The sequence below is a fragment of the Drosophila miranda genome, chromosome XR (assembly GCF_003369915.1).
Source record: "Drosophila miranda strain MSH22 chromosome XR, D.miranda_PacBio2.1, whole genome shotgun sequence".
Lineage (NCBI taxonomy): Eukaryota > Metazoa > Arthropoda > Insecta > Diptera > Drosophilidae > Drosophila > Drosophila miranda.
The window spans coordinates 16,144,312-16,164,881 of NC_046674.1; the positions used below are offsets into that span (position 1 = coordinate 16,144,312).

At 45.4% G+C, this 20,570-nt stretch overlaps 10 protein-coding genes across 14 annotated transcripts; 6 read left to right on the forward strand and 4 right to left on the reverse strand.

Moving 5' to 3' along the window:
- Positions 1-511: 511 nt before the first annotated feature.
- LOC108151427 (nuclear envelope phosphatase-regulatory subunit 1 homolog) lies at positions 512-1,577 on the reverse strand. Its single transcript, XM_017280019.2, has 4 exons — positions 1,395-1,577; positions 1,237-1,308; positions 1,046-1,180; positions 512-958 (listed from the first exon to the last, which is right to left on the reverse strand). The coding sequence occupies exons 1-4, from the start codon at positions 1,414-1,416 to the stop codon at positions 804-806; spliced, it is 384 nt and encodes a 127-aa protein (XP_017135508.1). The 5' UTR covers positions 1,417-1,577; the 3' UTR covers positions 512-803.
- A 27-nt stretch (positions 1,578-1,604) lies between these two features.
- LOC108151423 (histone-lysine N-methyltransferase E(z)) lies at positions 1,605-4,923 on the forward strand. 2 transcript variants are annotated; one of them, XM_033387985.1, is made up of 8 exons: positions 1,605-1,846; positions 1,917-2,618; positions 2,677-2,837; positions 3,028-3,042; positions 3,398-3,495; positions 3,562-3,751; positions 3,816-4,382; positions 4,444-4,923. In XM_033387985.1, exons 1-8 carry the CDS (start codon positions 1,725-1,727, stop codon positions 4,851-4,853), a joined length of 2,265 nt encoding a protein of 754 aa, XP_033243876.1. In that variant the 5' UTR covers positions 1,605-1,724; the 3' UTR covers positions 4,854-4,923. The 2 variants fall into 2 exon arrangements, with proteins under 2 accessions (XP_033243876.1, XP_017135503.1); XM_017280014.2 differs by lacking the exon at positions 3,028-3,042.
- Positions 4,835-8,942, reverse strand: LOC108151426 (chromosome transmission fidelity protein 8 homolog). Its single transcript, XM_017280017.2, has 3 exons — positions 8,821-8,942; positions 5,290-5,413; positions 4,835-5,230 (listed from the first exon to the last, which is right to left on the reverse strand). Exons 1-3 carry the CDS (start codon positions 8,838-8,840, stop codon positions 4,925-4,927), a joined length of 450 nt encoding a protein of 149 aa, XP_017135506.1. The 5' UTR covers positions 8,841-8,942; the 3' UTR covers positions 4,835-4,924.
- Positions 6,054-8,703, reverse strand: LOC108151422 (general transcription and DNA repair factor IIH helicase subunit XPB). The gene is made up of 3 exons (XM_017280013.2): positions 8,586-8,703; positions 6,707-8,526; positions 6,054-6,645 (listed from the first exon to the last, which is right to left on the reverse strand). Exons 1-3 carry the CDS (start codon positions 8,635-8,637, stop codon positions 6,109-6,111), a joined length of 2,409 nt encoding a protein of 802 aa, XP_017135502.1. The 5' UTR covers positions 8,638-8,703; the 3' UTR covers positions 6,054-6,108.
- Positions 8,943-10,326: 1,384 nt separating the features above from the next.
- On the forward strand, positions 10,327-11,468 carry LOC108165322. Its single transcript, XM_017301356.2, has 5 exons — positions 10,327-10,675; positions 10,744-10,827; positions 10,900-11,047; positions 11,102-11,188; positions 11,258-11,468. The coding sequence occupies exons 1-5, from the start codon at positions 10,454-10,456 to the stop codon at positions 11,440-11,442; spliced, it is 726 nt and encodes a 241-aa protein (XP_017156845.2). The 5' UTR covers positions 10,327-10,453; the 3' UTR covers positions 11,443-11,468.
- A 74-nt stretch (positions 11,469-11,542) lies between these two features.
- LOC108165603 lies at positions 11,543-12,366 on the forward strand. 3 transcript variants are annotated; one of them, XM_017301678.2, is made up of 4 exons: positions 11,543-11,693; positions 11,752-11,835; positions 11,900-12,072; positions 12,134-12,366. In XM_017301678.2, the coding sequence occupies exons 1-4, from the start codon at positions 11,568-11,570 to the stop codon at positions 12,267-12,269; spliced, it is 519 nt and encodes a 172-aa protein (XP_017157167.2). In that variant the 5' UTR covers positions 11,543-11,567; the 3' UTR covers positions 12,270-12,366. The 3 variants fall into 3 exon arrangements, with proteins under 3 accessions (XP_017157167.2, XP_017157166.2, XP_017157168.1); XM_017301677.2 differs by having other exon boundaries at positions 11,900-12,047; positions 12,100-12,360; XM_017301679.2 differs by having other exon boundaries at positions 11,597-11,689; positions 11,900-12,047; positions 12,100-12,361.
- Positions 12,367-13,042: 676 nt separating this feature from the next.
- Positions 13,043-14,002, forward strand: LOC108150836. Its single transcript, XM_017279143.2, has 3 exons — positions 13,043-13,232; positions 13,317-13,548; positions 13,608-14,002. Exons 1-3 carry the CDS (start codon positions 13,116-13,118, stop codon positions 13,868-13,870), a joined length of 612 nt encoding a protein of 203 aa, XP_017134632.1. The 5' UTR covers positions 13,043-13,115; the 3' UTR covers positions 13,871-14,002.
- A 108-nt stretch (positions 14,003-14,110) lies between these two features.
- On the reverse strand, positions 14,111-15,035 carry LOC108150894. Its single transcript, XM_017279204.2, has 5 exons — positions 14,857-15,035; positions 14,709-14,792; positions 14,484-14,631; positions 14,279-14,415; positions 14,111-14,197 (listed from the first exon to the last, which is right to left on the reverse strand). The coding sequence occupies exons 1-4, from the start codon at positions 14,965-14,967 to the stop codon at positions 14,312-14,314; spliced, it is 447 nt and encodes a 148-aa protein (XP_017134693.1). The 5' UTR covers positions 14,968-15,035; the 3' UTR covers positions 14,111-14,197; positions 14,279-14,311.
- Positions 15,036-15,471: 436 nt separating this feature from the next.
- On the forward strand, positions 15,472-16,499 carry LOC108150809. 2 transcript variants are annotated; one of them, XM_017279114.2, is made up of 4 exons: positions 15,474-15,751; positions 15,817-15,935; positions 15,993-16,143; positions 16,206-16,497. In XM_017279114.2, the coding sequence occupies exons 1-4, from the start codon at positions 15,571-15,573 to the stop codon at positions 16,352-16,354; spliced, it is 600 nt and encodes a 199-aa protein (XP_017134603.1). In that variant the 5' UTR covers positions 15,474-15,570; the 3' UTR covers positions 16,355-16,497. The 2 variants fall into 2 exon arrangements, with proteins under 2 accessions (XP_017134602.1, XP_017134603.1); XM_017279113.2 differs by having other exon boundaries at positions 15,472-15,751; positions 15,817-16,143; positions 16,206-16,499.
- Positions 16,500-17,417: 918 nt separating this feature from the next.
- LOC108153776 (UNC93-like protein) lies at positions 17,418-19,159 on the forward strand. Its single transcript, XM_033387750.1, has 3 exons — positions 17,418-17,507; positions 17,710-18,742; positions 18,800-19,159. Exons 2-3 carry the CDS (start codon positions 17,832-17,834, stop codon positions 18,816-18,818), a joined length of 930 nt encoding a protein of 309 aa, XP_033243641.1. The 5' UTR covers positions 17,418-17,507; positions 17,710-17,831; the 3' UTR covers positions 18,819-19,159.
- The last annotated feature ends 1,411 nt before the right edge of the window (positions 19,160-20,570 follow it).

Consider the following 20,570-nt stretch of genomic DNA (forward strand, 5'->3'; position numbering starts at 1 on the left):
TTTTTCAATATTGCTCTTTATTTCAATTTAAAGGGGCTCGATGGTCCATTACAACAGACTCTGGCACGCCCTAATCTGCCATCGACTTAGCCGCAGCAGCCGACCACATCCCCCGTCTTGCCAGTATCGCCTTGGCCGGGTAGTTCTTCAGGTGTCAGGCTGCGGACCGAGCGATCCTTGTGGTGGTCATTGTGCTGCGGATACAGCTCCATGTCCTCATTGTCCAGTTGAGCTGTAAGTATGGGAGGAAGAACCGGCTTAGTTGGATCTGATCCCGAATATTACCCGCTGTGATCCTTGCCTGAAGCCATGATCAAGGCAATGCTCAGGAGGAGGGTGCACAAGAGAACGAATTTCATGTTGGCTTGGTGTACAGATTGCTTCTGATGCCCTGGAGTGATCTGGCCTCCACTATTTATACTCCGTCCGGCTCTTAATTCTAATTTGCAAAAAACACTTGCCATTGCACAACCAGCAAGCTGCCCAGAGGCAATACTTCAATATAATGGTAATTGGTTTTGAATGCAGCTTGACTTATTTTTTCTTTTTTTTTGATATTTGGCAGCGAAGGGTAAAGTAACGCCATAACGAAACACATAAAGCTTAACAGTAATCTTTTTGTTTTTAGAATGAATTTTATATAACTAAACGAAAATGGGAGTAGTGTGGGGCCAGGGGGATAGATAGGCTAAAATTTCGTGAATAAAACAAGAGTGTCCGGAACAAAATAGGCATGAAGGAAAGCTATTTAGATAGTTTTTGGATGCATTAACTAATTGATTGTCTTCGTAGCGGTCGGTGACTCATGTGCTGTTGTTGTTGCTTTGGCGGGGCTTCAATATCAGCTTCCCCGTGTCATCGCAGCTCATGTTGAAGTCTCCCAGCACATTACGCGTGCGCGACGTGATGATCTGCGGCGCTATCACCAACTTTTGTATGCCTAAAATAAAGAGTACAACTGGAGAAGCCAGGGCGATACGCACTGTTGTTAATGGGTGCTCTGCGTGGGTATATGCATAATGCTCGGCCAAGTGGCTGCTCTTACTTAAGGTTACTGTGGCCGCTGTGAAGATTGGGTGTATCCAGAGGGATTCCGTCAGAGGCACAACCGTGGTGCGAGGATCCCTCAGCCAGTACCAGGCTCCGATGGCCGTGCACATCGACATGGCGGACAGGAGGACTGGAAAAGTTTCTGCTGTTATTACCGGTCTTTCCGCCCAAAAGAGCTTCACTTACTGCGCCATCGGAGCGTCGGAGGTCTGTACGAGAGAACCACTTCGGTGAGTCGTCGCTCGAAAGCCTTCAGGTCTGCAAAGGACATATAAAAAGACAACCAAAAGTTAGTAAACATAGTCAGCGCGGCGTGCCTTCCTTTGGGGTGGGCTCCAACTCGCCTTCGCAAGCGGACGGTTCCATTGCAGCAATTTCCTCAATGCTCGTGGCCGATTTGATGAGTTTAAATTTGTCCAGCTTATAGAATTTTGTGTAATTGTGTGTAGTTGCATAGATTTTGACAGGATTTACATAGTATTTTCTTTTTATGTTTTTGATGACCTTTCCCGTTTGCCAGCACTGTCTCTTGCCCCCGTCTTCCAACACTTTTCGCTTAACAACTGGTCACACTCGAAGCCAGAAAAGAAAAAGGCGGTCCGCCGCGAAATAAATCATACAATTTTCGCTAATTTAGCTTGACTTCAATCTATTTATTGAAACTTGCGAACATAATGAGCAACGCCAAGGTGCCGGCAGAGTGGAAGCGCCGCGTCAAGTCGGAGTACTTTAAAATACGGCAGCAAAAGCGGCACAAGCGCGCAGATGAAATAAAAGAGGCGTGGATAAAGAACTGGTAAGCGCGGGAATGTGGAACTTCTATGGCACGGAGATGTCTGGAAATAATACGATTTTCAATCCATTAGGGACGAGCACAATCACAATGTTCAGGATCTGTACTGCGAGGCGAAGGTGTGGCAGGCCAAGCCGTACGAGCCCCCGCATGTGGGATGCGTGAAGCGGGCCGAAATAACCAGCTACAGCGGCAACCCCAGTGGGCCTCAGCGAGTGCCCATTTGTGTGATCAATGCCGTGACTCCCATACCCACCATGTATACGTGGGCACCCACTCAGCAGAACTTCATGGTCGAGGACGAGACAGTGCTCCACAACATACCCTATATGGGCGATGAGGTGCTGGACAAGGATGGCAAGTTCATAGAGGAGCTGATAAAGAACTACGACGGAAAAGTGCATGGAGACAAAGATCCTTCCTTCATGGACGATGCAATCTTTGTTGAGCTGGTGCATGCGCTGATGCGTTCCCACAGCAAGGAGTTGGAGGAGCCCGCTCCAAGCACTTCGGCAAAAGCAGAGACAGCGATGAAACCCAAGGAGGCAAAAGAGGGGGACGATGAGGAGATAAAAGTGGATGTAGAAGTGGATGAGAAAAAAGAAGCCTCCACTGACGAGAAGAAGGAAGAGCCATCGGGAGTTGAGGCTGCTGTGGACGTAAAGCCCGCTGTGGAGGAGGTGAAGGAAAAGCTTCCCTTCCCGGCTCCAATTATATTTCAGGCTATCAGCGCCAATTTCCCTGACAAGGGCACAGCACAGGAACTGAAGGAGAAGTGAGTGCGACCTGAAAGGGCTCTGAATATTACACGATTACAAGCAAATCTTTAATAGGTACATTGAGCTCACCGAGCACCAGGATCCAGAGCGTCCGCAGGAGTGCACACCGAACATTGATGGCATGAAGGCCGAGAGCGTTTCCCGGGAGCGCACCATGCACTCCTTCCACACGCTCTTCTGCCGACGCTGCTTCAAATACGATTGTTTCCTCCATCGTAAGTTGAACCATGGGTTAAACCCGCTGTCAACTGGGTTACTTAATAACTTTACGTTTTGTTTTTGCTATTTCTTTTCCTTTTTGCAAAAACAACAATATTTTTTGCAAAACAAAACAAATATTCTATTCCCAAACCACAAAAAAAATACATTTTTGTAAAATTGTACTGAAAACAAATTGCAATTTAGGTCACCATGTCCAGGGTGAGTCGTTGTTGTAGTTGTTGTTTCGATAACCACACGCACACACACTCATGCCGTTAGCTCGTCCACGCCTCCACATCATCATCTATCTGTCTATATATATATCTGTATATCTGCATATACTCGTATGTATTTTCCGTGGAAAAATTTGGTCGAATATGTCTTGTATCAAAATTGATTTCTTGGTGTCTTCTCACCTCATACCTGTGTGGCTTTGCCTTGAACATTTCTCTCTCTTTTCGAACAAAAATAACGATTACCCTCATGCTAACTCCAAAAGCGTTTCATGGACATGTTGTAATGAGTGTGGATACTCGATGAAGGTCGTGCTAATCTCTATGATCTCTTTCAACAGGTCTGCAAAACCATGCGGGTCCCAATCTGCAGAAGCGCGTCTTTGAAGAAATGAAGACATTTGCCGATCCGTGCAGCAACTCCTGCTATATGCTAATCGTAAGTTTCTTTCGATACAAGTTTCCATGTAGTATTTACAGTAATGCTTATTGAGTGATTTCGCAGGATGGCATGAAGGAGAAGCTGGCGGCTGACAGCAAAACGCCTCCCATTGACTCGTGCAATGAGGCCAGCTCTGAAGACAGCAATGACAGCAACAGCCAGTTCAGCAGCAAGGACTTCAGCAATGAGAACACCAAGGATAATGGCCCCACCGTTAACTGCGTGGCCGAGGAAGAGGTTAATTCCATTATGGGTATGCAATCAGTTGGATGAGTGTGTTTGTGTCCCCGAAATCAATTAACAATCTCCTCACGCAGCTGGTATGATGAACATTGACAGCACGCAGTGCGTCTGGACGGGGGCCGATCAAGCCCTCTTTCGTGTCCTGCATAAAGTGTATTTGAGGAACTATTGCGCCATTGCCCACAATATGCTCACCAAGACCTGTCGTCAGGTGTACGAGTTTGCCCAGAAGGACGACGCCGAGTTCAGCATTGACGACTTGCTGCTCGACTATACTCCGCCCCGCAAGAAGAAGAAGAAGCAACGGCTGTGGTCCCTTCATTGTCGAAAGATTCAACTGAAGAAGGACTCGTCATCGAATCACGTTTACAATTATACGCCCTGCGACCACGCCGGTCCCTGCGACGTAAACTGCTCCTGCATACAGACGCAGAACTTTTGTGAGAAGTTCTGCAACTGTACCACCGAATGCCAGAACCGTTTCCCTGGATGCCGCTGCAAGGCTCAGTGCAACACCAAGCAGTGCCCCTGCTATCTTGCTGTTCGTGAGTGTGATCCAGATCTGTGTAATGCATGCGGCGCTAACGAATTCAAGCTGCAGAAGATCACGTGCAAGAATGTGTGCGTGCAGCGCGGCCTCCGTAAGTGTTATTTGTTTATTTGAAAGACTTCCAATCGCCTAAATGGTACACCTCCCTTTAGACAAACACTTGCTGATGGCCCCCTCGGACATTGCTGGTTGGGGCATCTTTCTGAAAGAGGGTGCACAGAAGAATGAATTCATTTCCGAGTACTGCGGCGAGATCATCTCCCAAGACGAGGCTGATCGTCGTGGCAAGGTCTATGACAAGTATATGTGCTCTTTTCTGTTCAATTTGAACAACGACTTTGTTGTGGACGCCACACGCAAGGGCAACAAAATACGCTTCGCCAATCATTCCATAAATCCCAATTGTTATGCCAAGGTAATGATGGTCACCGGCGATCATCGCATTGGCATCTTTGCCAAGCGAGCAATTCAGCCCGGCGAGGAGCTCTTCTTTGACTACAGATACGGACCCACAGAGCAATTGAAGTTTGTTGGCATCGAACGTGAAATGGAAATCGTTTAATAGAGGGACGAACCATAACTACGTAATCGTATAATCATAAAGGACAAATAAATGTTCTATCTATTAAGCACTCATACAGTCTTGGCCACATTGGCAATAATGGGTTTGGGTCGTGATTTGAAGATCAGCTTTTTGGTGCACACGGCCCGCACTGTATACTCTGTACGCTGGCGACTCTTGTGCTCCTGGGCAATGGTGTGATCCAGGACTGTTCGTTCCGCCCCAGAAGTGGCATTTAAAAGGCTGACATCTTGCGTGGCAATGCTGGTGTCCAAGAGGCGCTGTCCTTCGTTGGATTTTGATTTTTCCAGCACCGCGAATGGCTTATCAAGCTTCTGTTCGCGTCCTTGCAGTATGTGGTGGCCTATTATAAGAATCTGTCAATGAGTTTAAGAATTAGCAAATCATGTGGATGGCCCAAGAGACTGGCACGCACCGGTTGACCATATTTGTTGTAGTAGAGATCGCCAATGAACTGGTCATGCATATCCTGATTACTTCTTACTTCCAGATCGCCTTGCAGCTCAATAATGGCCCAATCACCAGTCCCAGAACTTTGTCTAAAATGAAACAATATTCGAATGGTTAATGCGATGCTGCGATTATGTTGTGAAAGGTTGTGCGTTGCACTAACTTTATCCTCTTTATCTTTATTTTATCTGTTTCCATTTTTCTGCTGTATCGCTCTCTTTCATCTCACACCAACACCAGCTGTGTTGCTATCTCGCTCACCTCCTCGTGGGGGCACAGACTGCACGAGGAAGAGTGTGAAAGACCGAGAGAGCGAGAATGAGTAAGAGCGTGGAAGGCGGTATTCTAGTTATAACAATTATCCGATATTAACCAGATTCGTCAATATGGTAGATATCGTAATTTTCTATGGTTCTGCCCCTTCGGTTGTTTCGTTCCTTCAAAATTGTGGATGACACAGCTTTTCGTCCCTTTGAAAGACACTTGTGGCAGTGGGATATACAAAATTTGGTTGCTCTAACTCTTTGAGATCTAGGAGCTAATCAAGACTGGACGGACAGACATGGCTATATCGACTCGGCTATTGATGTTGATCAAGAATATTTATACTTTATGGGGTCGGAACAGTTCCTTCTGGGTGTTACACACATCCACCACAAAACTAATATATCCCTCAACTCTTCGAGTACCGGGTATAATAACCCGAAAGACTTCAAAGAAAACATCGTATCTGGTTACTTAGAATTGTATTTAAGCTTCACAGCGGTTCACAAAATTCTTAAATCTATCCTCTAAACTTCTTGAACAAAGGATGAACACTTCCAACGTTCTTGCGACGATGCTCATAGTAAATGGCATCATCGCCGCCTGACATGGAGCTGAGCCCACCGGCCCGTTTGGTTGTGCCGCCTGGACGGTAGCCAGGCTCGCCCGGCAGCTTCTCATCCTCGCAATCCAAATCGGAGGCAGAGAGGACTAGCTGCAGAAGCTGCGCCTGCTCTTCCTGCAAGCCGTACATCAAGTTCGTGTCCGTGTCCATGCCTTTGAGATGAGTAATAACCTTATAGCTATAGCCCTGATTGACAAGGAAACGTTGACGCTTCCGGGAGTAGCTCATCTCCATGGTGTCCTGCGAGACGAGTGTGTAGAAGAAGGCGTTGTACTCCTCAGCAATGGCGCCCTTTTTAGCGCGAAGAATACGACCCAAACGCTGAGCCTCCTGACGTCGGGAACCACCATGCGAGGAGATTTGGACGAGCACATTGGCCTCGGGAAGATCAAAACTGGTGTCGGCCACTTTCGACACGAAGATTGTGTTGACCTGCGCAGGAAGACATTATTTGATTTAACAATTTGACTCGGATCTCACTAATGTAACAGACCTTGGAATTGAATTTAAAGTTCTGCAGAATCTGGATACGCTCATTCTGCGAGGTCGGGCCATAGATGAAGGGCTTGTTCATCTTGATGGCATAGTGCTTGAGAGCAAATACATTGTCAGAGAAGACAATGGTTTTATCGCCTCTTTGCTCGTGGTATTTAATGAGGAACTGACAGCTGCGGAACTTGGAAGGATTCATGACATACAGCAGCATCTTTTTGGACGTTTTTGTGGTCAGATACTCGCGATAGAACTGTGGCGACATGGGGCACCAGACCTCGGCGCACTGCACACGAGCAATGTAGCCCTTTTTCTGTAACTCCAACCAGTTGGCCTCATACAACTTGGGCCCAATGAGAAAGTTTAGATCAGCAATCTTGTCATCCTCGCGAAGCAGGGTGGCCGTCAAGCCCAGTTTGCAATGGGATTGGACAATGGTTAGCACACGACGGAACATCTTGGCTGGAATGGTGTGCACCTCGTCCAGCACCATAATACCCCATTCCTGTTCCTGCAGCCAGCGCATTGTCTGCTCCGCCTCCCAGGAGCGTTTCTGCGTGTGTGTGATCATGGAATATGTGGTTACCAAAATGCCACATCCCATGGGCTTATCCTTTGCCTCCGAGGTGAAGCGGCAGATCATGCTATCATCCGCTGTAGACCACATCTTAAACTGTTGTTTCCATTGCTCCACTGAAACACCACTGTTACACAGCACAAGGGCTCGCTTGCGAACTGTGCAGCAGGCCGTGACACCTACCAGAGATTTTCCGGCACCACAGGGCAATACGATAACTCCCGAACGGGCACGTCCGTTGCCGAACATCTTACGCAGACTCTTTTCCTGGTAGGGGCGCAAGACGGCAGCGGGCTTCAAGTCAATGTTGATATCCGGATTGTTGGTATCATTGCGGAAATCATATTCAGCCAGCAGAGGATGCTCGATCTCAATGCAGCGCTTCTGGATAACTTCGATTTTCTCCTGGGCTACCTCAAACGAGACAGTTTTTAGATTTGCCTCATCCTCGTCCTCCTCCTCCTTGTCGATCTTCTCGTAGAAGTCGGTAATATCGTCTGGCACAACGGCTGCACCATCAGCAGATGCGGCTCCAGCAGCGGCAGCAGCTGCACCTGCCGGATCCTCTGTTGCCTTATCGTCTGCTCCAGGTGGTAGTTTTGTCCCAAACTGAGTAATAGCCTTGCTATCCACTGTGCCCTGAATAAAGCCCTCGCCTTCGCTGCGTATGAGGCGACATTTTTGTATAACTGGATCTTTGAGCAGCTTCTGAAGCACCTCCGGATGCGGAGACTCGATGAAATATTTGTTGTGCTTCAGAACCAACTTTACCTTGCCGTAGGAGAGCGTACACAGACGTATAAACTCTAGGATGCCCTCGGGAATACTTGTCTTGCTCAGGCGTTTAAGATACTCGACAATGTCATGCGTTTGCAGGCCCACAGAGACAGCGGCGTATAGACTGTATGCAGTCAGCTTGTACTCGTGTATATGCTCGGGACGGCAGACGGGCTCCGAGATGGCAATGAGAAAGTCATGGGCATGCTTGTAGACCGGCGAGAAGGATTCCAGAAACACATGGCCATTGGGAGCCACCCACAGCGGGCGATTGCCGTGATCTGGACGCAGCTGCATCTGTCCCCGATAGTCTTTGGCTCCGTACTCATCCGTGTTGACCTGTTCATCATTGGTTTCAGCATTCTTGGAGGCTGCACCCGGTATACCGTCCGACTCAGCGGCATCCAGGCTGTCATTGTCCTCTACCAGCTGAGTGAAAGCCTCATCCTCAGCGCGGCGCTTCTTGCCTGTAAATTTCGCATAAATATACCGAAATTGTACTTTCTTCGTAGTGTCCCGTACTCACTTGACTTGTCGCCACCACTACGATCTTTTTTAGACTTTTTTGGCGGCCCCATTTAAAAAAAATTAAAAAATTTCGCAAGAACCCGACACTGCGACTGCCAAAACTCGGCTGACAATGCCTCGCAGAAGGGTGACAACTCTGGGGCATTGTGTGCCGCTTCATCGTTCTTCTTTCTTCACGCGTATTTTCTCAAACTTAACAGTAGCTAAGGATAATATAGTTTTAAGATACTCACGTTTTTACCAAGATGGGCATGTTGATGCTAGAGTGTCTAATTAGCTTAAAACTAAATAAATTGCGAGTTTTTGTAAATAATCGGCCTGCAACCAGGGTTGAGTTTCGCGGATTTAGCGGAAAAATATACCGTCTGTAGCAGGGAAATACCGTCTCATTTTCGAAATATACCGAAAATATACCGATGAAAAACGAACTTAGGAAGGCCTTTATTTAAAAAGGATTACAACTTAAGCTAAATTGCGTAAAATAATACTAATAATAAGATAAATTACTCTTGTAGGTCCGTCCTATCTTTAATATTTACTTAAAAAAAGGACTCGATGTCTTTTACCTAAGCTGCGATTAAATTCTTAAAGTTTTAGAATATTCGTGGAGAATGTTTGAGTACCCACGGTTCACAACGGGTTAATTGTACTCTGTCCATGATCGCAAATCATATTACTCGATTTTGATATTCGGTTTAATATTACTACCTAGCTAAGAGCTTCAGCCCTAGACCTATAATTGTATCCGATAAATTAATCAATTTTCTACAATATTGGCTAATTTTAAATATTCGCTTTTATTGGACCGTTTATAAAATAATGGTAGAACAAAAAAGGTCAAAGCATAAAACGTAAGTGGTATGGAATGTAACGTAGGTGTGTATGAGTATGGACATATTAATACCCATGTTTCCTTTAATTCATTTTAAAATACTGATTTCAAAGCTGATTTGAAGTATTACCAAGGACTTTTTCTCAGGATGACATGTTTTAAACCTATTTATACATATGATTATTTTCCCGCATAAATATCTCGATCCCTATTCATGGTCTCTGTAAGAATACCAGTAACAGAAAAATGTCTTTGAAATAGCTTTAAAACAGAGACAGACTAGATTCTGCATTAATTGGAGCCTGAGATGACACACATATCCTCATTTGTATAATATCCTCTTCCCTAGGGTATGCAGAATGTTGCTTCATTCTTGGCACATGTGTCCGGGCTATAAAGATTTGATGTTGCCAACGGTAAAAAACGTATGTGTTGAAACGAGACTCATTGTTGCAGGGAAATTGTTGCGATGAAAAATCACTCTACGAAGAGAGGATATCCCTCCACATAGAGAGGATATCTCACCACGAAAAAGAGAGAAAATCCCGATCTGACCCTCAGATATATATCGAAATATACATACCGTAAATATAACGACGATTTATTCATATTTCTCGATTTTTATATTCGATTTAATATTAATAGCTTGCTAGGACATTCAGCCGATAAATGAATCAATTTTCTGCAATATTGGCTGATTTTAAGTACTTCCTTTTATTTTATTGAATCTAAAATAGTTTTTAAAGAAAAAGGTAAAGAAAAAATGTATTTTTTGTGCATCGTAGCGACACATTTTGCTATGTATAGTATATAAAACGTTAGCTTTTCCATTATCGATATACAGATTTATCGAAAATCTCTATTTTTCATATGGCAGCTCCTGCCAGCTGATTACAGTTTTAAGGCGGCTGAAAGTTCGAATTTAAAAAGGCTGTTGTGAATTGTAAGCCAATAAATAAATGTAGCTTTGAAATCTCAGGTGCTTTGTTAAAATGATCGTCCGACGTACAACAATTTTGTTTTTTACGTAAATCATGGCAAAAGACAAAGACAAAAAGAAACCAAAGAAACCCCCTCCGAAAAAGGACGAAAAGAAACAAGATAGCAGTCGTAAAAACAAAAAGAAACTGTCAAACAACCGACTCATAGCTGCTATTGAAAGGAATCTGCTGAAAATATGCTACTGCATAGCCATAAGCGATCTGATTCATGCCCTGTATTTTGCAGTGCAGGCCACAATTCTGCTGGTTGTGCGCGTGAGTATTTGGCAAATGTATCTGTGTATCGCATCCGTTCCTAAAAATTCTGCCATTACTACTCGTAGTTTCACATCGTTTCAAGCCTCGCCTTGGCTGGCACAATATTCTGGGTTTTGGTGGTTATCGTACTGCTGGTGGGCCTGTGGAAGGTTTGTATAATTCTTTGAGACATACCATACCATGCCCTGAGAATGGATGATTACGATTTTTACGTTCTACAGCGTCGTCCAGCGTTTGTCCGGGCGTGGATACTATTTTCTGGAGTGGGTTTCGTTATGGACATATTATTTCTGTTGTGGGGCATAACAAGATCCATAAGTGTGGACTGGGATCACCTTACGGAGTTCACGATCATATTTATTGGCATACGTAAGTTGATATTCGAGGACTTTCGATCCCTAAGATAATTGTACCCCATTTCAGTTTTGGAATTTACCTGCATATATTTCATATATCGATATTATTTGCTAATGGAGGGTAGCGCGGGATCGAAGGGAGCCGAAACGGGATGTAAGGATGTACATAGATTCGGAGCTTATGAACATTTTCTGTAATAAGTTTCATCGACCACTTGAATAGGTTGTAAATCCGGGGGCAGTCAAAAAAGCACCGACAGGAAGACGAAGAGTGGAAGTGAAAAGAAGAAACCGGATGACAAAAAGAAGGCAAAGGAGAAGAAAGCCAAGGAGAAGAAGAAGGCGCAGGACAAGAAGAAAGCCGACGCAAAGAAGAAAGCGGACGCAAAGAAGAAAGAGAAGAAATGATTCGTTGCCTTCTTCGTTTTGTTTGTCATTATTTCCTAGTTGCTTGGTTGGCCTTGTGTTCCAATTCCAAATACAATATTTATATTTTGTATACATTCCAAAAATTCCGAACTGAAAGACAAAATATGAAAGACCAGCCCATAAAAGAGCAGAGAGACTATCTTAAGATAGTTTGTTATGCGATTGCCGCATTTGAAGCGCTTCATTCACTGTACTTTTTGCTGGATACCGCCTATTTGTTGATATCGTACGTAAGTGACAGTCAGATAGTCCAATTGTATCGTTTTATTCTTCATCTTTCCTATCCAGACGAACCTATATACCATAATGGCTTTCCTGGGAACCAACGTTTGGGTTCTGACTGTTGTCGCACTCTCTGTGGGTCTATGGAAGGTAAATGTTACACAAGACTGTTCCAATTTGATCTCCTTCTCTCACACACTACAACCCACTCAAGGAAAGACCGATGCTTTTTATATTTTGGTTTTTCTTCTCGGGAATCGGTACTGTCACGGATATGGTGTATATGGTTTGGGATGTGACAGCGTCCCTTACTTTCGACTTGGCCCATTTCCTCCGGTGGACCATCCTCTACTGTGGCATAGGTATACAAAGCATATCAACTAAAGAGTAATTATCTATCCGCATTAATTACAGCACTCGAGTGCACTGGTCTGTATTTGGTTTACAGTTACTATCAAAGATTGAATCGCCAAGAGAACGACGACTCCGCTTCGAGACCCAAACGTCGTAAACGCGACGTCCCGAAGTCTCCGGCTCTGCAAAGCGAAACGACATCATATCCAGCTACAGATACGAAGCGCTAAGCAGGAAAGCAGTATTAGGGACCGATATATATATTTTGTATACAACAGACCTCCCCGTTAAAAATCTACAAAAAAATTTCATGCAGTTGGGGTGGGGTCTCAATTTACTGGTCAAGTGGGGGATGGATGTGGAAATCAATTCTCTTCTTCGTCTTCGAGCCGACGAGCTACAAACAATAATAATAATTGACTTACGTAGCTCTCTATATATGTTAGTACATATTTTTTGTGGCCTGTTCGGCGGCCGTCTTCAGCCTGGTAGTCACGTTGCCCCCAACCACCCCCGTTGCCACTCCCCCATGGGGACAAGAATCCAATCTCCAAGGCTTGCTGACAAAACAAATGCCATAAATGAAGGACAGACAGATGTTCACACAAACTTGTCACATAGTCAGTGGTGGTCTGGAGGCTGGAGGCTGGGCGCTGGGGGCTGGGGGCTGGGGGCTGGGGGCGGAGTCAAATCACATTGGTATTGATTGTTTTGGGATTCCAGAATGCATTACTATTTACAGCTGTGTAACCATACGGGAAGCAAGATTATTCTTTATGGGATGGAGAACCATAAAGATAATTACAAGAATGAAAATTGGTTCACATGGCTACAAGTCTATCGGTGTGGAGACCACTGTGCCACAGGCCGAGGACTTTTGGCAATCAAACGGCATTGATTAACAGCCAGGGCTCTGGTTCTGTTTCTGTTTCTCGTTCTGGTTCTGTACTGTGTGGTTGTGTGTGTGTGTGTGTGCTTGGGAGGGAAGTACGTGCTTATCATCATTATAGCTTTGATTTAGTAGACAACAACATTGCCTGCCAGTGCTCTGATGAACTTTCTGGTAGGGCGATACGATGGAGTCGTCCAAGTCTGATGGATATTTAGTGCTGTGCGCCTATTCCATTGCACTGCTCGATTTGGTATCCGCAGTGCTCTTTGCCGTTGTCTCCGGGATGCTCTATGTGAAGAATGTAAGAGGGTTACAGTCATCATCTATGATGATGATGCTGATGATGATGGTGATGGTGAATTTACGGTGAAAATTATAATTCCAGAACCATTGGACCTCTCTGGTGGGATTGATCTTTACTATATTTTGGATTATTATAATTATCGTGCTGGCAGTGGGGATCTACAAGCGCCATTTGGCTTTGATTCGTTGCTGGCTGGTGTTCACCTGCCTTGGAATATTGCTAGATGGGTTTATTCTGATTTATGGCCTGACCCTAGCCGTTTCCGTGAACTGGGAGGGCGTCAAAATCACAGTCTTGCCTTTTGTGGGCTTGGGTGAGTTGTCCAAATCGAACTGATTCCATCTTATGACAATTCCTGATGTCTCTTTGCAGCTGTGGAAATGACTTTTGTCTATATCATACATCTCTTGTATCTGGAAATGACTGAATTTCCCAATCCACAGCCCCAGCCACAGCTAAGGACCCTAGGGGGATCTCAGAAGTACTCAGAGACGAAATTCTCAGAGGCTCACGAGAAACCGGCAAAGAGAAACGGGACACAGCTTAGAGCCAAAGATGAGGACTACGAGTATTATCGTCAGAAGAAGCTTTCTAAAGAGCAAAACCTGCGAAGCAAAGCTTTCCTCAGCAATTAGGAAAGGAGTTTGGGCCATTAATTGCCCTAAGGTCATCTGACGCTGATCTATTATACCTGTACATATATTTGAAACAAGCCGCGTAGCAGAACACCAAAACATCTTTCCAGTACTGTATGGCTGTATAGCAGAGCCAGCCTTTTTTTATTTTGTCTAGATCAAAGCTCCTTAAGTTTATATAACATTAAGGATGCGGACCACTCACTCACACTGGGATACAGATAGGTACACCTACAGAGACGTGCGTGTGCCAATGTTAAACACAAAATCCTTTTAAAATAATTTGCGCAGCAGCCAAGGAGGAAAAATCAAGAAAAAGGCATTCAGCTGTAGAGAATCGAAGCTTTAAGCACCCTAAGAAAATGTTCCACTAAATAAAATATACAATCATTTAAGCGTTAACTCAACTGTAATTGAAACAAAGGAAGATCAAGGTTACTCTCATCGTGACATGCTGTTGGACTCCAGCGGTCGTTTGCATCTTTTACAACGAGCCAGGGCCTTATAGAACTGATAGATGGTGTACAGGAAAATAAGCTCCACAACTGAAAAGAGGGGAAGACACACAGAAATGATTAGAAATATCTGCCTAATAGCCATTCACGATGCTCACTCAATCCCGACATGAGAAACAGGCCATTCCTGACCAGGCCCGCTTGGAATGTGCTCTGGCTGAAAAAGGCGTACAGAAGCAGACACATTTCCAGCAAGATGCCGCCCTCGGAGAAGAGGATCCAGGCACGTACGCATCTGGGATTGCGCTGTAATTAAACGAGGATGGAAATACGGAATACGATTATCATTATTGGGATCCCACCGATCGGTGGTCGTACTGTACCGCATAGATGCCAACGAGGAGCACAACAATCATTGAGACCCAGAAGATGCCAAATACTACTGCGAATATGGTAAGCCAACTTAGCTGTGAGAAGAGTTTCGGCTTAGGATATGTATATGTATATTTGTATATGCGGAGACATGCTTACATGCTCGAAGATCGTGTCGAGACAGAGCCCGGCAAATAGTGAGGCGCAGATGAGATCGAACATGGCTATGATATAGGCCCAAATCAATAGGGAATTCTCAGGCCTGAGCATAGTTGGAGAAAGCAGCAACAGAGAGAGCAGTTCGAACTTTTTGACAATCCATGGAAAGTAGGTTTGATTGCTCTGGCCGAGCATACCTTTGCCCTCTGCAAGGGTATCAAAACGGAAACGGAAACAGCAGCCAAGTCTCGGTCTTGCTCGGGGCTGGAACTGAGCTGACTTGGCTGCCGAGGTTGTCGCATCTATTTATGCAAGGAAAAAATGAGACATACTCCTATACATATACATTATATGTATGTATGTAAATATATATATATATATATATATATATATAATGCCATGCTGATGAAATACGTGCGGCGGCTACACACACGCACACACAGCCATTACTCTTTCTGAGTGTGAGAGAATCCCCGTTGACAAATATAATTTACTTTTTTCGCGCTCATTTGCAACTCGGTTTAAGGAAGTGGGGGCCACACGAGCAGCCCACCCCCCCAGAGCGCCCCAGGGTGCTACAAAAACCTTTTTAAACATTTCACTTCCAGTTTCAGTTTTTTGTCAACAGGCAGGCCGGAGCCGGAGAAACATAGAGTGTGAGATATATATAGATAGACAAACGGAGACGGAGACGAAAATAGAGATACTGGCACTATGGTGAATGCTTTGCATGCCTTTGGGCTGGCCATTGGCTGGATGGACATTCTGGGAGTCCTTGTCTTCGAACTGATGATCTTCTACTTCATGTGTAGTCGCGCGGCCCAAGAGGCCCCCAACGATGCCGAGGTGCCGCCAGATGAAGGCGTTGTTAAGCAACAAAGGAAGCCCCTGACAGGTAAGTAAATGGCAACCAAGCCCGTAAGTCATGCGCCATCTTTCTGCTCTTCCTGCTCCCACTAGGATTATTTGGCCCCAGATACTTGAAGGATTCAACAAAGACTTGGATATTCTGGGCATATTTGTTTCTATTGAATGTTTGGATTGTGGTGACATTCCTTATGATAGCAGGCATTACATGGGTGAGTGCATTCTGGAATATCTTCAACTATCCCCCGTGTCGCTCCCTCCATTCACAGCAAAAGCCGGAGCTAATGATATGCTGGCTGATTTGGTGCGTCGGTGGCATATTCCTGGATGTTTTCTTTGTGCTTTGGTGGTGCATCGAGCTGTGTGCGGGCGACGCCATTGAGGCCCTGACCAACATTATTATCTCTCTGCTGACCATGAGTAATTTGTGTGGATATTGAAGACTTGTTTGAGTTATTATCCAATTGTTTTCCACCTTCTAGTTATTGAGTTTGGGTTCATATTTGTGATTTTTACCATCTACACGAACTTGTCGAGCGCACCTAATGAGAATGTCAAGGATTCTGGTCTATTTTTGATCGTGAAAAATGCCATGGACCCCAGCCAGTGGATACGTATGTTATTTGCTTAGCGCACTTACAAATACCATCGCTCCACTGGGAAGGACTCCATTAGAAGGCCTGTACATTACTATTCCATCCAGAAATCAGCTATAGTCTTTTCCAATTGCGAAACTCTCTTTGAAATATACAAAAAATTCATTCAATTTTAGAAACTCTTCTTTCCATAAGTCATGCGACATGGCAAACAACACACAAAGAACATTGTGTAGCTCTGCTGATCCCCTCCTCTCCACTTCCAGCTCCAGCTCCAGCTCCAGTACCAGTTCCATCTTCGTTTGTTGTGTTACTTTATTTCATCTTGCTCTTTCGACTGCTTTGTAGTTTTTAATGGCTTGCAACACGGAAATTGATTCATTTCCGCTTTTGTTTTGCGTTTCCGTTTGCGTTTGCGTCTGCGTCTGCCTGGACCAGAAGGCCGATGGCCGCTTAAAGCTCGGAGCTGCCAGCCTGCCAGCCAGCATGCCAGCCAGCCTGCCACATCTGAAATCAAATTGAAAATGTTTAGTCCTAATTCGGCATCTAATTCTATTTGTCAAGCTTGGAACAGACTGCGGGAATTGTCAACAGCATCAGCGGGAGGGAGCTGTCACTTGCAACACGAAGCCAAAGTGAAAAGCAAAATATTTCTTCTTTATTAAACATAGCTTGGAGTCGCTTTTTCTTTCGTTCTCCTGTTTTTTTTTTTTTTTTTTGTTCGCCATCCTCCTCCAAGGAGCGACTGGCTGCTCAAATTTATTGTTTGCAAATTGAAATTCTTGTCGACACGCACGAGCAAATCCATTGGGAATGCACGGCACAGCAGCTCGTCAGCGTCAGCATCAGAGTCAGCTTCAGCTTCAGAGTCCGCCCCAGTGTCAGCTTCAGAGTAGGAGTGAGCCTTGGCTATGGGGACGGCGGCTCTGGGATGATGGGATGGCTTTTGTGCTTGGGCAGCTCATCATGGCTCGCTTTTTAGTATTTATTAAAACTGTGCCATGAAATTTGTGTTCAAAAAATAAGCAAATATTTTATAGCTGCTGCGCTGTCAATACTTCAACTGGGAAAAGTCGAATATTGGAGATGCCTCGTAGAAGGGCAATCCAGTTGATACTCTGTCTAGGACTCTTCTCAGTCTCCTTCGTCGGTGTACGGTTACGGTTACCAACAGTCGAAGTGAGTCAGGTAAGTGAAGGTGAGGTAAGGTAAGGTAAGGAAAGGAAGGTAAGATTTCTTCTCAGTCTACACTGTAGAACACACACCAACATATTCTCACGACTGTCGGCGGAAATTTCCTGGTCATCGGGTCATCTGGTCATCTGTCTGCGTCTTGGCTGGCTTGGATACCTAAACCCTAACCGACTTAAACCCGTCCTGAAATCCACAGCACTGCAGGCGCCCGAGGATGAGCCGGGAAACGATACCAACACTGACTACACCTGCTGCGGTCACAATTACTGCAGCTTTCATGCCAAGGATATCCCACAGCCCTTGGCGAAGGACGTCTTCATGCTGATCATGATCTATGTACCGTGTCTTGTGATCGCAGTCGTCCTGGTAGTTTTCTTCTTGGATCCGCTCACTCGCTATGGCGAGGGCCGCAAGGGTTCTCATTCCAAGAATAGCACTGTCCTGAGAAATATGTTAGCCACATTTCGCCAGATGAAGCGGACCAATCAGCAGATGCTCATCCCTCTGACCGTTTTCATCGGGCTGGAGCAGGCCTGGATAGCGGCGGAGTACACGCAGGGATTTGTGGCCTGTGCCCTCGGCGTCAACATGATCGGCTATGTGATGATCACTTGGGGGGTTATGGACTCCTTAGCATGCGCCTTTTTTGGCATAGCGATGAAGTACATCGGCCGTTCAATGATTATATTTATAGGTGCATCCTTGAACGTCATCATAATGGGATTCAAGCTCCATTATCGGCCAGTGCCGGACCATCCCGTTGTCTTCTATGCTCTAGCCGGAGTCTGGGGCATCAGTGACGCCGCTTGGGTCACCCAGATCCAGGCCTTCTACGGACTCCTCTTTCGACGGCACAAGGAGGCCGCCTTCTCCAACTATCGCCTGTTCGAGTCGGTCGGATTTGTGCTCGGTTTCATCTACTCCAGCCTGCTGTGCATCCAGTCGAAACTCTACATCATGCTGCTTATACTCACACTGGGTCTGATCGGATTTCTGGCCGTTGAGGTGCTCTATCAGAATAAGGTGAGTGTTTTCCCAGCTGTGGTGGGTTTCGGCTGTGGGGGCCGCTCAATTGTGACAAGAGAGACTCCAAGCGAAGCGCAGCGCAGTGAAGTTCATTCTCCACGATATAATCGGATTGCAACGCCGCTGGACGGATTAGTGTGCTGCCGAGATGGGGACTCTGTACGTCTTCGCTTTCGTTTGTTTTCTGGTCTGGCTGGATGGAGGTAAGGTAGGTGACCGCTTTGTTCTTCAACTTCAAGCCCAAGCTGTGTGTTCTTTAGGCCTAGCGCAACGACGTGATGTTGAAGGCCCACCCATAAGCGTCTTTAGTGGATCAAAAAGATCTGACAAGCAGCCTGGATCTATAACTGTAACTGGAAGAAATGGAAGGCCAGGTGCATCTGTTCCATCCCGTTGTCCTTGCTGTGGTGTCCTTGGAGGGAGCAAATATGGCGGACAAGGAGGTCATGGAGGCGGTGAAAATGGTGGACATGGCGGAAAGGGCGGAGGAGGAGGAGGAGGAGGTGGAGGTGGGGGTGGCAATGGATACCCAGGACTGCCCGGAAGTCCAGGAGCCCCTCGGGGCATTGATCAGCAATAAAGCTACGGCGATCCAAGCGAATCGTACATAAATACGTGTATTTTCAGTTGTTTTTAATAATTATGACTAAGAACGAGCACCTGCCGGTTTCTAATTATTTTTTCGCTTGAAAATCATTCCCATATTTTACGAGGCAGAGCTTGATTGGGGTACATAGTTTTCCTAAAGAGCAGAAAATAAATCATATTGCGCATATTGCAGTTGGACGTGAGTAAAGACTGTCTGGCTTTTGTGCCATAAATATTATGGCTTCTCTAAAATGAATATTTGAAAAACGAATGCCTCTAAAAGCCGCTACCGCATTCTACATTCCTCGCAATGCGCTAAACAATTTTAATTAAATTTTATAACAATATTCAACAGACCACCCACCCACCCATTGCACTCCTCCCAGCATAATCAATGTCCGCATTCACCTGCTCAACTATTCAATACAATTCCTTTTCAGTTGTGGACAAAAGGTGCTCGATGAGAGCAAAAAATCGAACCAAAGGAGAGAGAGGCAGAGTCTACGCAGGAAATTGATTGATTTCCGCTTTGCGGGGGAGAAAACGGAACGGAGAACACGGTTGCCATTTCTAAACAAATTCCGTTCTCTCTTTTCTTTTTTTTTTGGTTTGTCGGATTAGACTTTGAGAGGGGGGAGTGGGTTGTATGGCAATTAGCTGACTGTGCCCGGAGGCAGTTGCATCAGCAGCGCCTCCCACAGCCACCGAATGTTGGCCCTGCCCAAACACAAACTGCGTGCGTGTCCTGGCCTTCAGGGGCATGGAGATACTTGTGGCAGCAAACATAAACATAGACAAAACATACACTATAACTCCTCACCCCCCCCAAATGCATACACATACGCATACCACAGACTCGCAGAGCGATGTTTTCGGAAAATGTAGATTATTGTGGGGATGCCACCTTGTCACCTTGCCACAGTTTCGGTGTTCTGTCTCCTGTTCTCCCGTTATGTGAGTACACATCTTTGGCACTACCAATGCAAGTGTGTGTATGTGTGTGCAGGTTTAAGCCAAAAGCTCGTTACATGCTCAATTAAACCGGAAGCGACGCTACAGGAAGCTTCAGTCACGCTTTGTATAGTTTTGCATATGCAGTCGCATTTCTAGTCGCACCAAAATCTGGATCTGAGCCAGGCGACAACAAAAATCTTCAATCTTAACGAGTATACTGTATAGTACAGTGTAATGTGTATACGCAAACGAGGGCGAACGTTGTGAGTTGCTGCAGAGACCGCAACTCTACACTTACACCCGATACTTAGTCAGTATGGCTCTCCTCCGGCAGACGGCGCTGACATTGAACGACACGACAAAGATTGCGTGCGAGAGAGACACAAAATCAGTTTGAATGATCCAGATTCGGCAATCTGATAAATTTGGTCATTCTCTATGATTGTGCCTTTTTAATTTTCTCGTATCTTCAATATTGTTGTTGCCACA

Excerpts from the sequence above, each read along its gene's own strand:
- LOC108151427 (XM_017280019.2), bottom strand. The coding sequence starts at position 1,416 with ATGGAACCGTCCGCTTGCGAAG. Across the intron at positions 1,309-1,394 it reads GGAACCGTCCGCTTGCGAAG|ACCTGAAGGCTTTCGAGCGA; the intron begins GCGAGTTGGAGC and ends TGTCCTTTGCAG. Across the intron at positions 1,181-1,236 it reads TCCGACGCTCCGATGGCGCA|TCCTCCTGTCCGCCATGTCG; the intron begins GTAAGTGAAGCT and ends AAACTTTTCCAG.
- LOC108151423 (XM_033387985.1), top strand. The coding sequence starts at position 1,725 with ATGAGCAACGCCAAGGTGCCGGCAGAGTGGAAGCGCCGCGTCAAGTCG. Across the intron at positions 2,619-2,676 it reads GCACAGGAACTGAAGGAGAA|GTACATTGAGCTCACCGAGC; the intron begins GTGAGTGCGACC and ends AATCTTTAATAG. Across the intron at positions 3,752-3,815 it reads AGAGGTTAATTCCATTATGG|CTGGTATGATGAACATTGAC; the intron begins GTATGCAATCAG and ends CTCCTCACGCAG.
- LOC108151422 (XM_017280013.2), bottom strand. The coding sequence starts at position 8,637 with ATGGGGCCGCCAAAAAAGTCTAAAAAAGATCGTAGTGGTGGCGACAAG. Across the intron at positions 8,527-8,585 it reads TAGTGGTGGCGACAAGTCAA|GCAAGAAGCGCCGCGCTGAG; the intron begins GTGAGTACGGGA and ends CGAAATTTACAG. Across the intron at positions 6,646-6,706 it reads ACTTTAAATTCAATTCCAAG|GTCAACACAATCTTCGTGTC; the intron begins GTCTGTTACATT and ends CTTCCTGCGCAG.
- LOC108151426 (XM_017280017.2), bottom strand. The coding sequence starts at position 8,840 with ATGCCCATCTTGGTAAAAAC. Across the intron at positions 5,414-8,820 it reads ATGCCCATCTTGGTAAAAAC|ACAAAGTTCTGGGACTGGTG; the intron begins GTGAGTATCTTA and ends GTTTCATTTTAG. Across the intron at positions 5,231-5,289 it reads ACAACAAATATGGTCAACCG|ATTCTTATAATAGGCCACCA; the intron begins GTGCGTGCCAGT and ends ACTCATTGACAG.
- LOC108165322 (XM_017301356.2), top strand. The coding sequence starts at position 10,454 with ATGGCAAAAGACAAAGACAAAAAGAAACCAAAGAAACCCCCTCCGAAA. Across the intron at positions 10,676-10,743 it reads CAATTCTGCTGGTTGTGCGC|TTTCACATCGTTTCAAGCCT; the intron begins GTGAGTATTTGG and ends TACTACTCGTAG. Across the intron at positions 10,828-10,899 it reads TGCTGGTGGGCCTGTGGAAG|CGTCGTCCAGCGTTTGTCCG; the intron begins GTTTGTATAATT and ends TACGTTCTACAG.
- LOC108165603 (XM_017301677.2), top strand. The coding sequence starts at position 11,568 with ATGAAAGACCAGCCCATAAAAGAGCAGAGAGACTATCTTAAGATAGTT. Across the intron at positions 11,836-11,899 it reads TCTCTGTGGGTCTATGGAAG|GAAAGACCGATGCTTTTTAT; the intron begins GTAAATGTTACA and ends AACCCACTCAAG. Across the intron at positions 12,048-12,099 it reads CATCCTCTACTGTGGCATAG|CACTCGAGTGCACTGGTCTG; the intron begins GTATACAAAGCA and ends CATTAATTACAG.
- LOC108150836 (XM_017279143.2), top strand. The coding sequence starts at position 13,116 with ATGGAGTCGTCCAAGTCTGATGGATATTTAGTGCTGTGCGCCTATTCC. Across the intron at positions 13,233-13,316 it reads GGATGCTCTATGTGAAGAAT|AACCATTGGACCTCTCTGGT; the intron begins GTAAGAGGGTTA and ends TTATAATTCCAG. Across the intron at positions 13,549-13,607 it reads CTTGCCTTTTGTGGGCTTGG|CTGTGGAAATGACTTTTGTC; the intron begins GTGAGTTGTCCA and ends GTCTCTTTGCAG.
- LOC108150894 (XM_017279204.2), bottom strand. The coding sequence starts at position 14,967 with ATGCTCAGGCCTGAGAATTCCCTATTGATTTGGGCCTATATCATAGCC. Across the intron at positions 14,632-14,708 it reads TCCTCGTTGGCATCTATGCG|CGCAATCCCAGATGCGTACG; the intron begins GTACAGTACGAC and ends GTTTAATTACAG. Across the intron at positions 14,416-14,483 it reads GTTTCTCATGTCGGGATTGA|TTGTGGAGCTTATTTTCCTG; the intron begins GTGAGCATCGTG and ends CCCTCTTTTCAG.
- LOC108150809 (XM_017279113.2), top strand. The coding sequence starts at position 15,571 with ATGGTGAATGCTTTGCATGCCTTTGGGCTGGCCATTGGCTGGATGGAC. Across the intron at positions 15,752-15,816 it reads ACAAAGGAAGCCCCTGACAG|GATTATTTGGCCCCAGATAC; the intron begins GTAAGTAAATGG and ends TGCTCCCACTAG. Across the intron at positions 16,144-16,205 it reads TATCTCTCTGCTGACCATGA|TTATTGAGTTTGGGTTCATA; the intron begins GTAATTTGTGTG and ends TCCACCTTCTAG.
- LOC108153776 (XM_033387750.1), top strand. The coding sequence starts at position 17,832 with ATGCTGATCATGATCTATGTACCGTGTCTTGTGATCGCAGTCGTCCTG.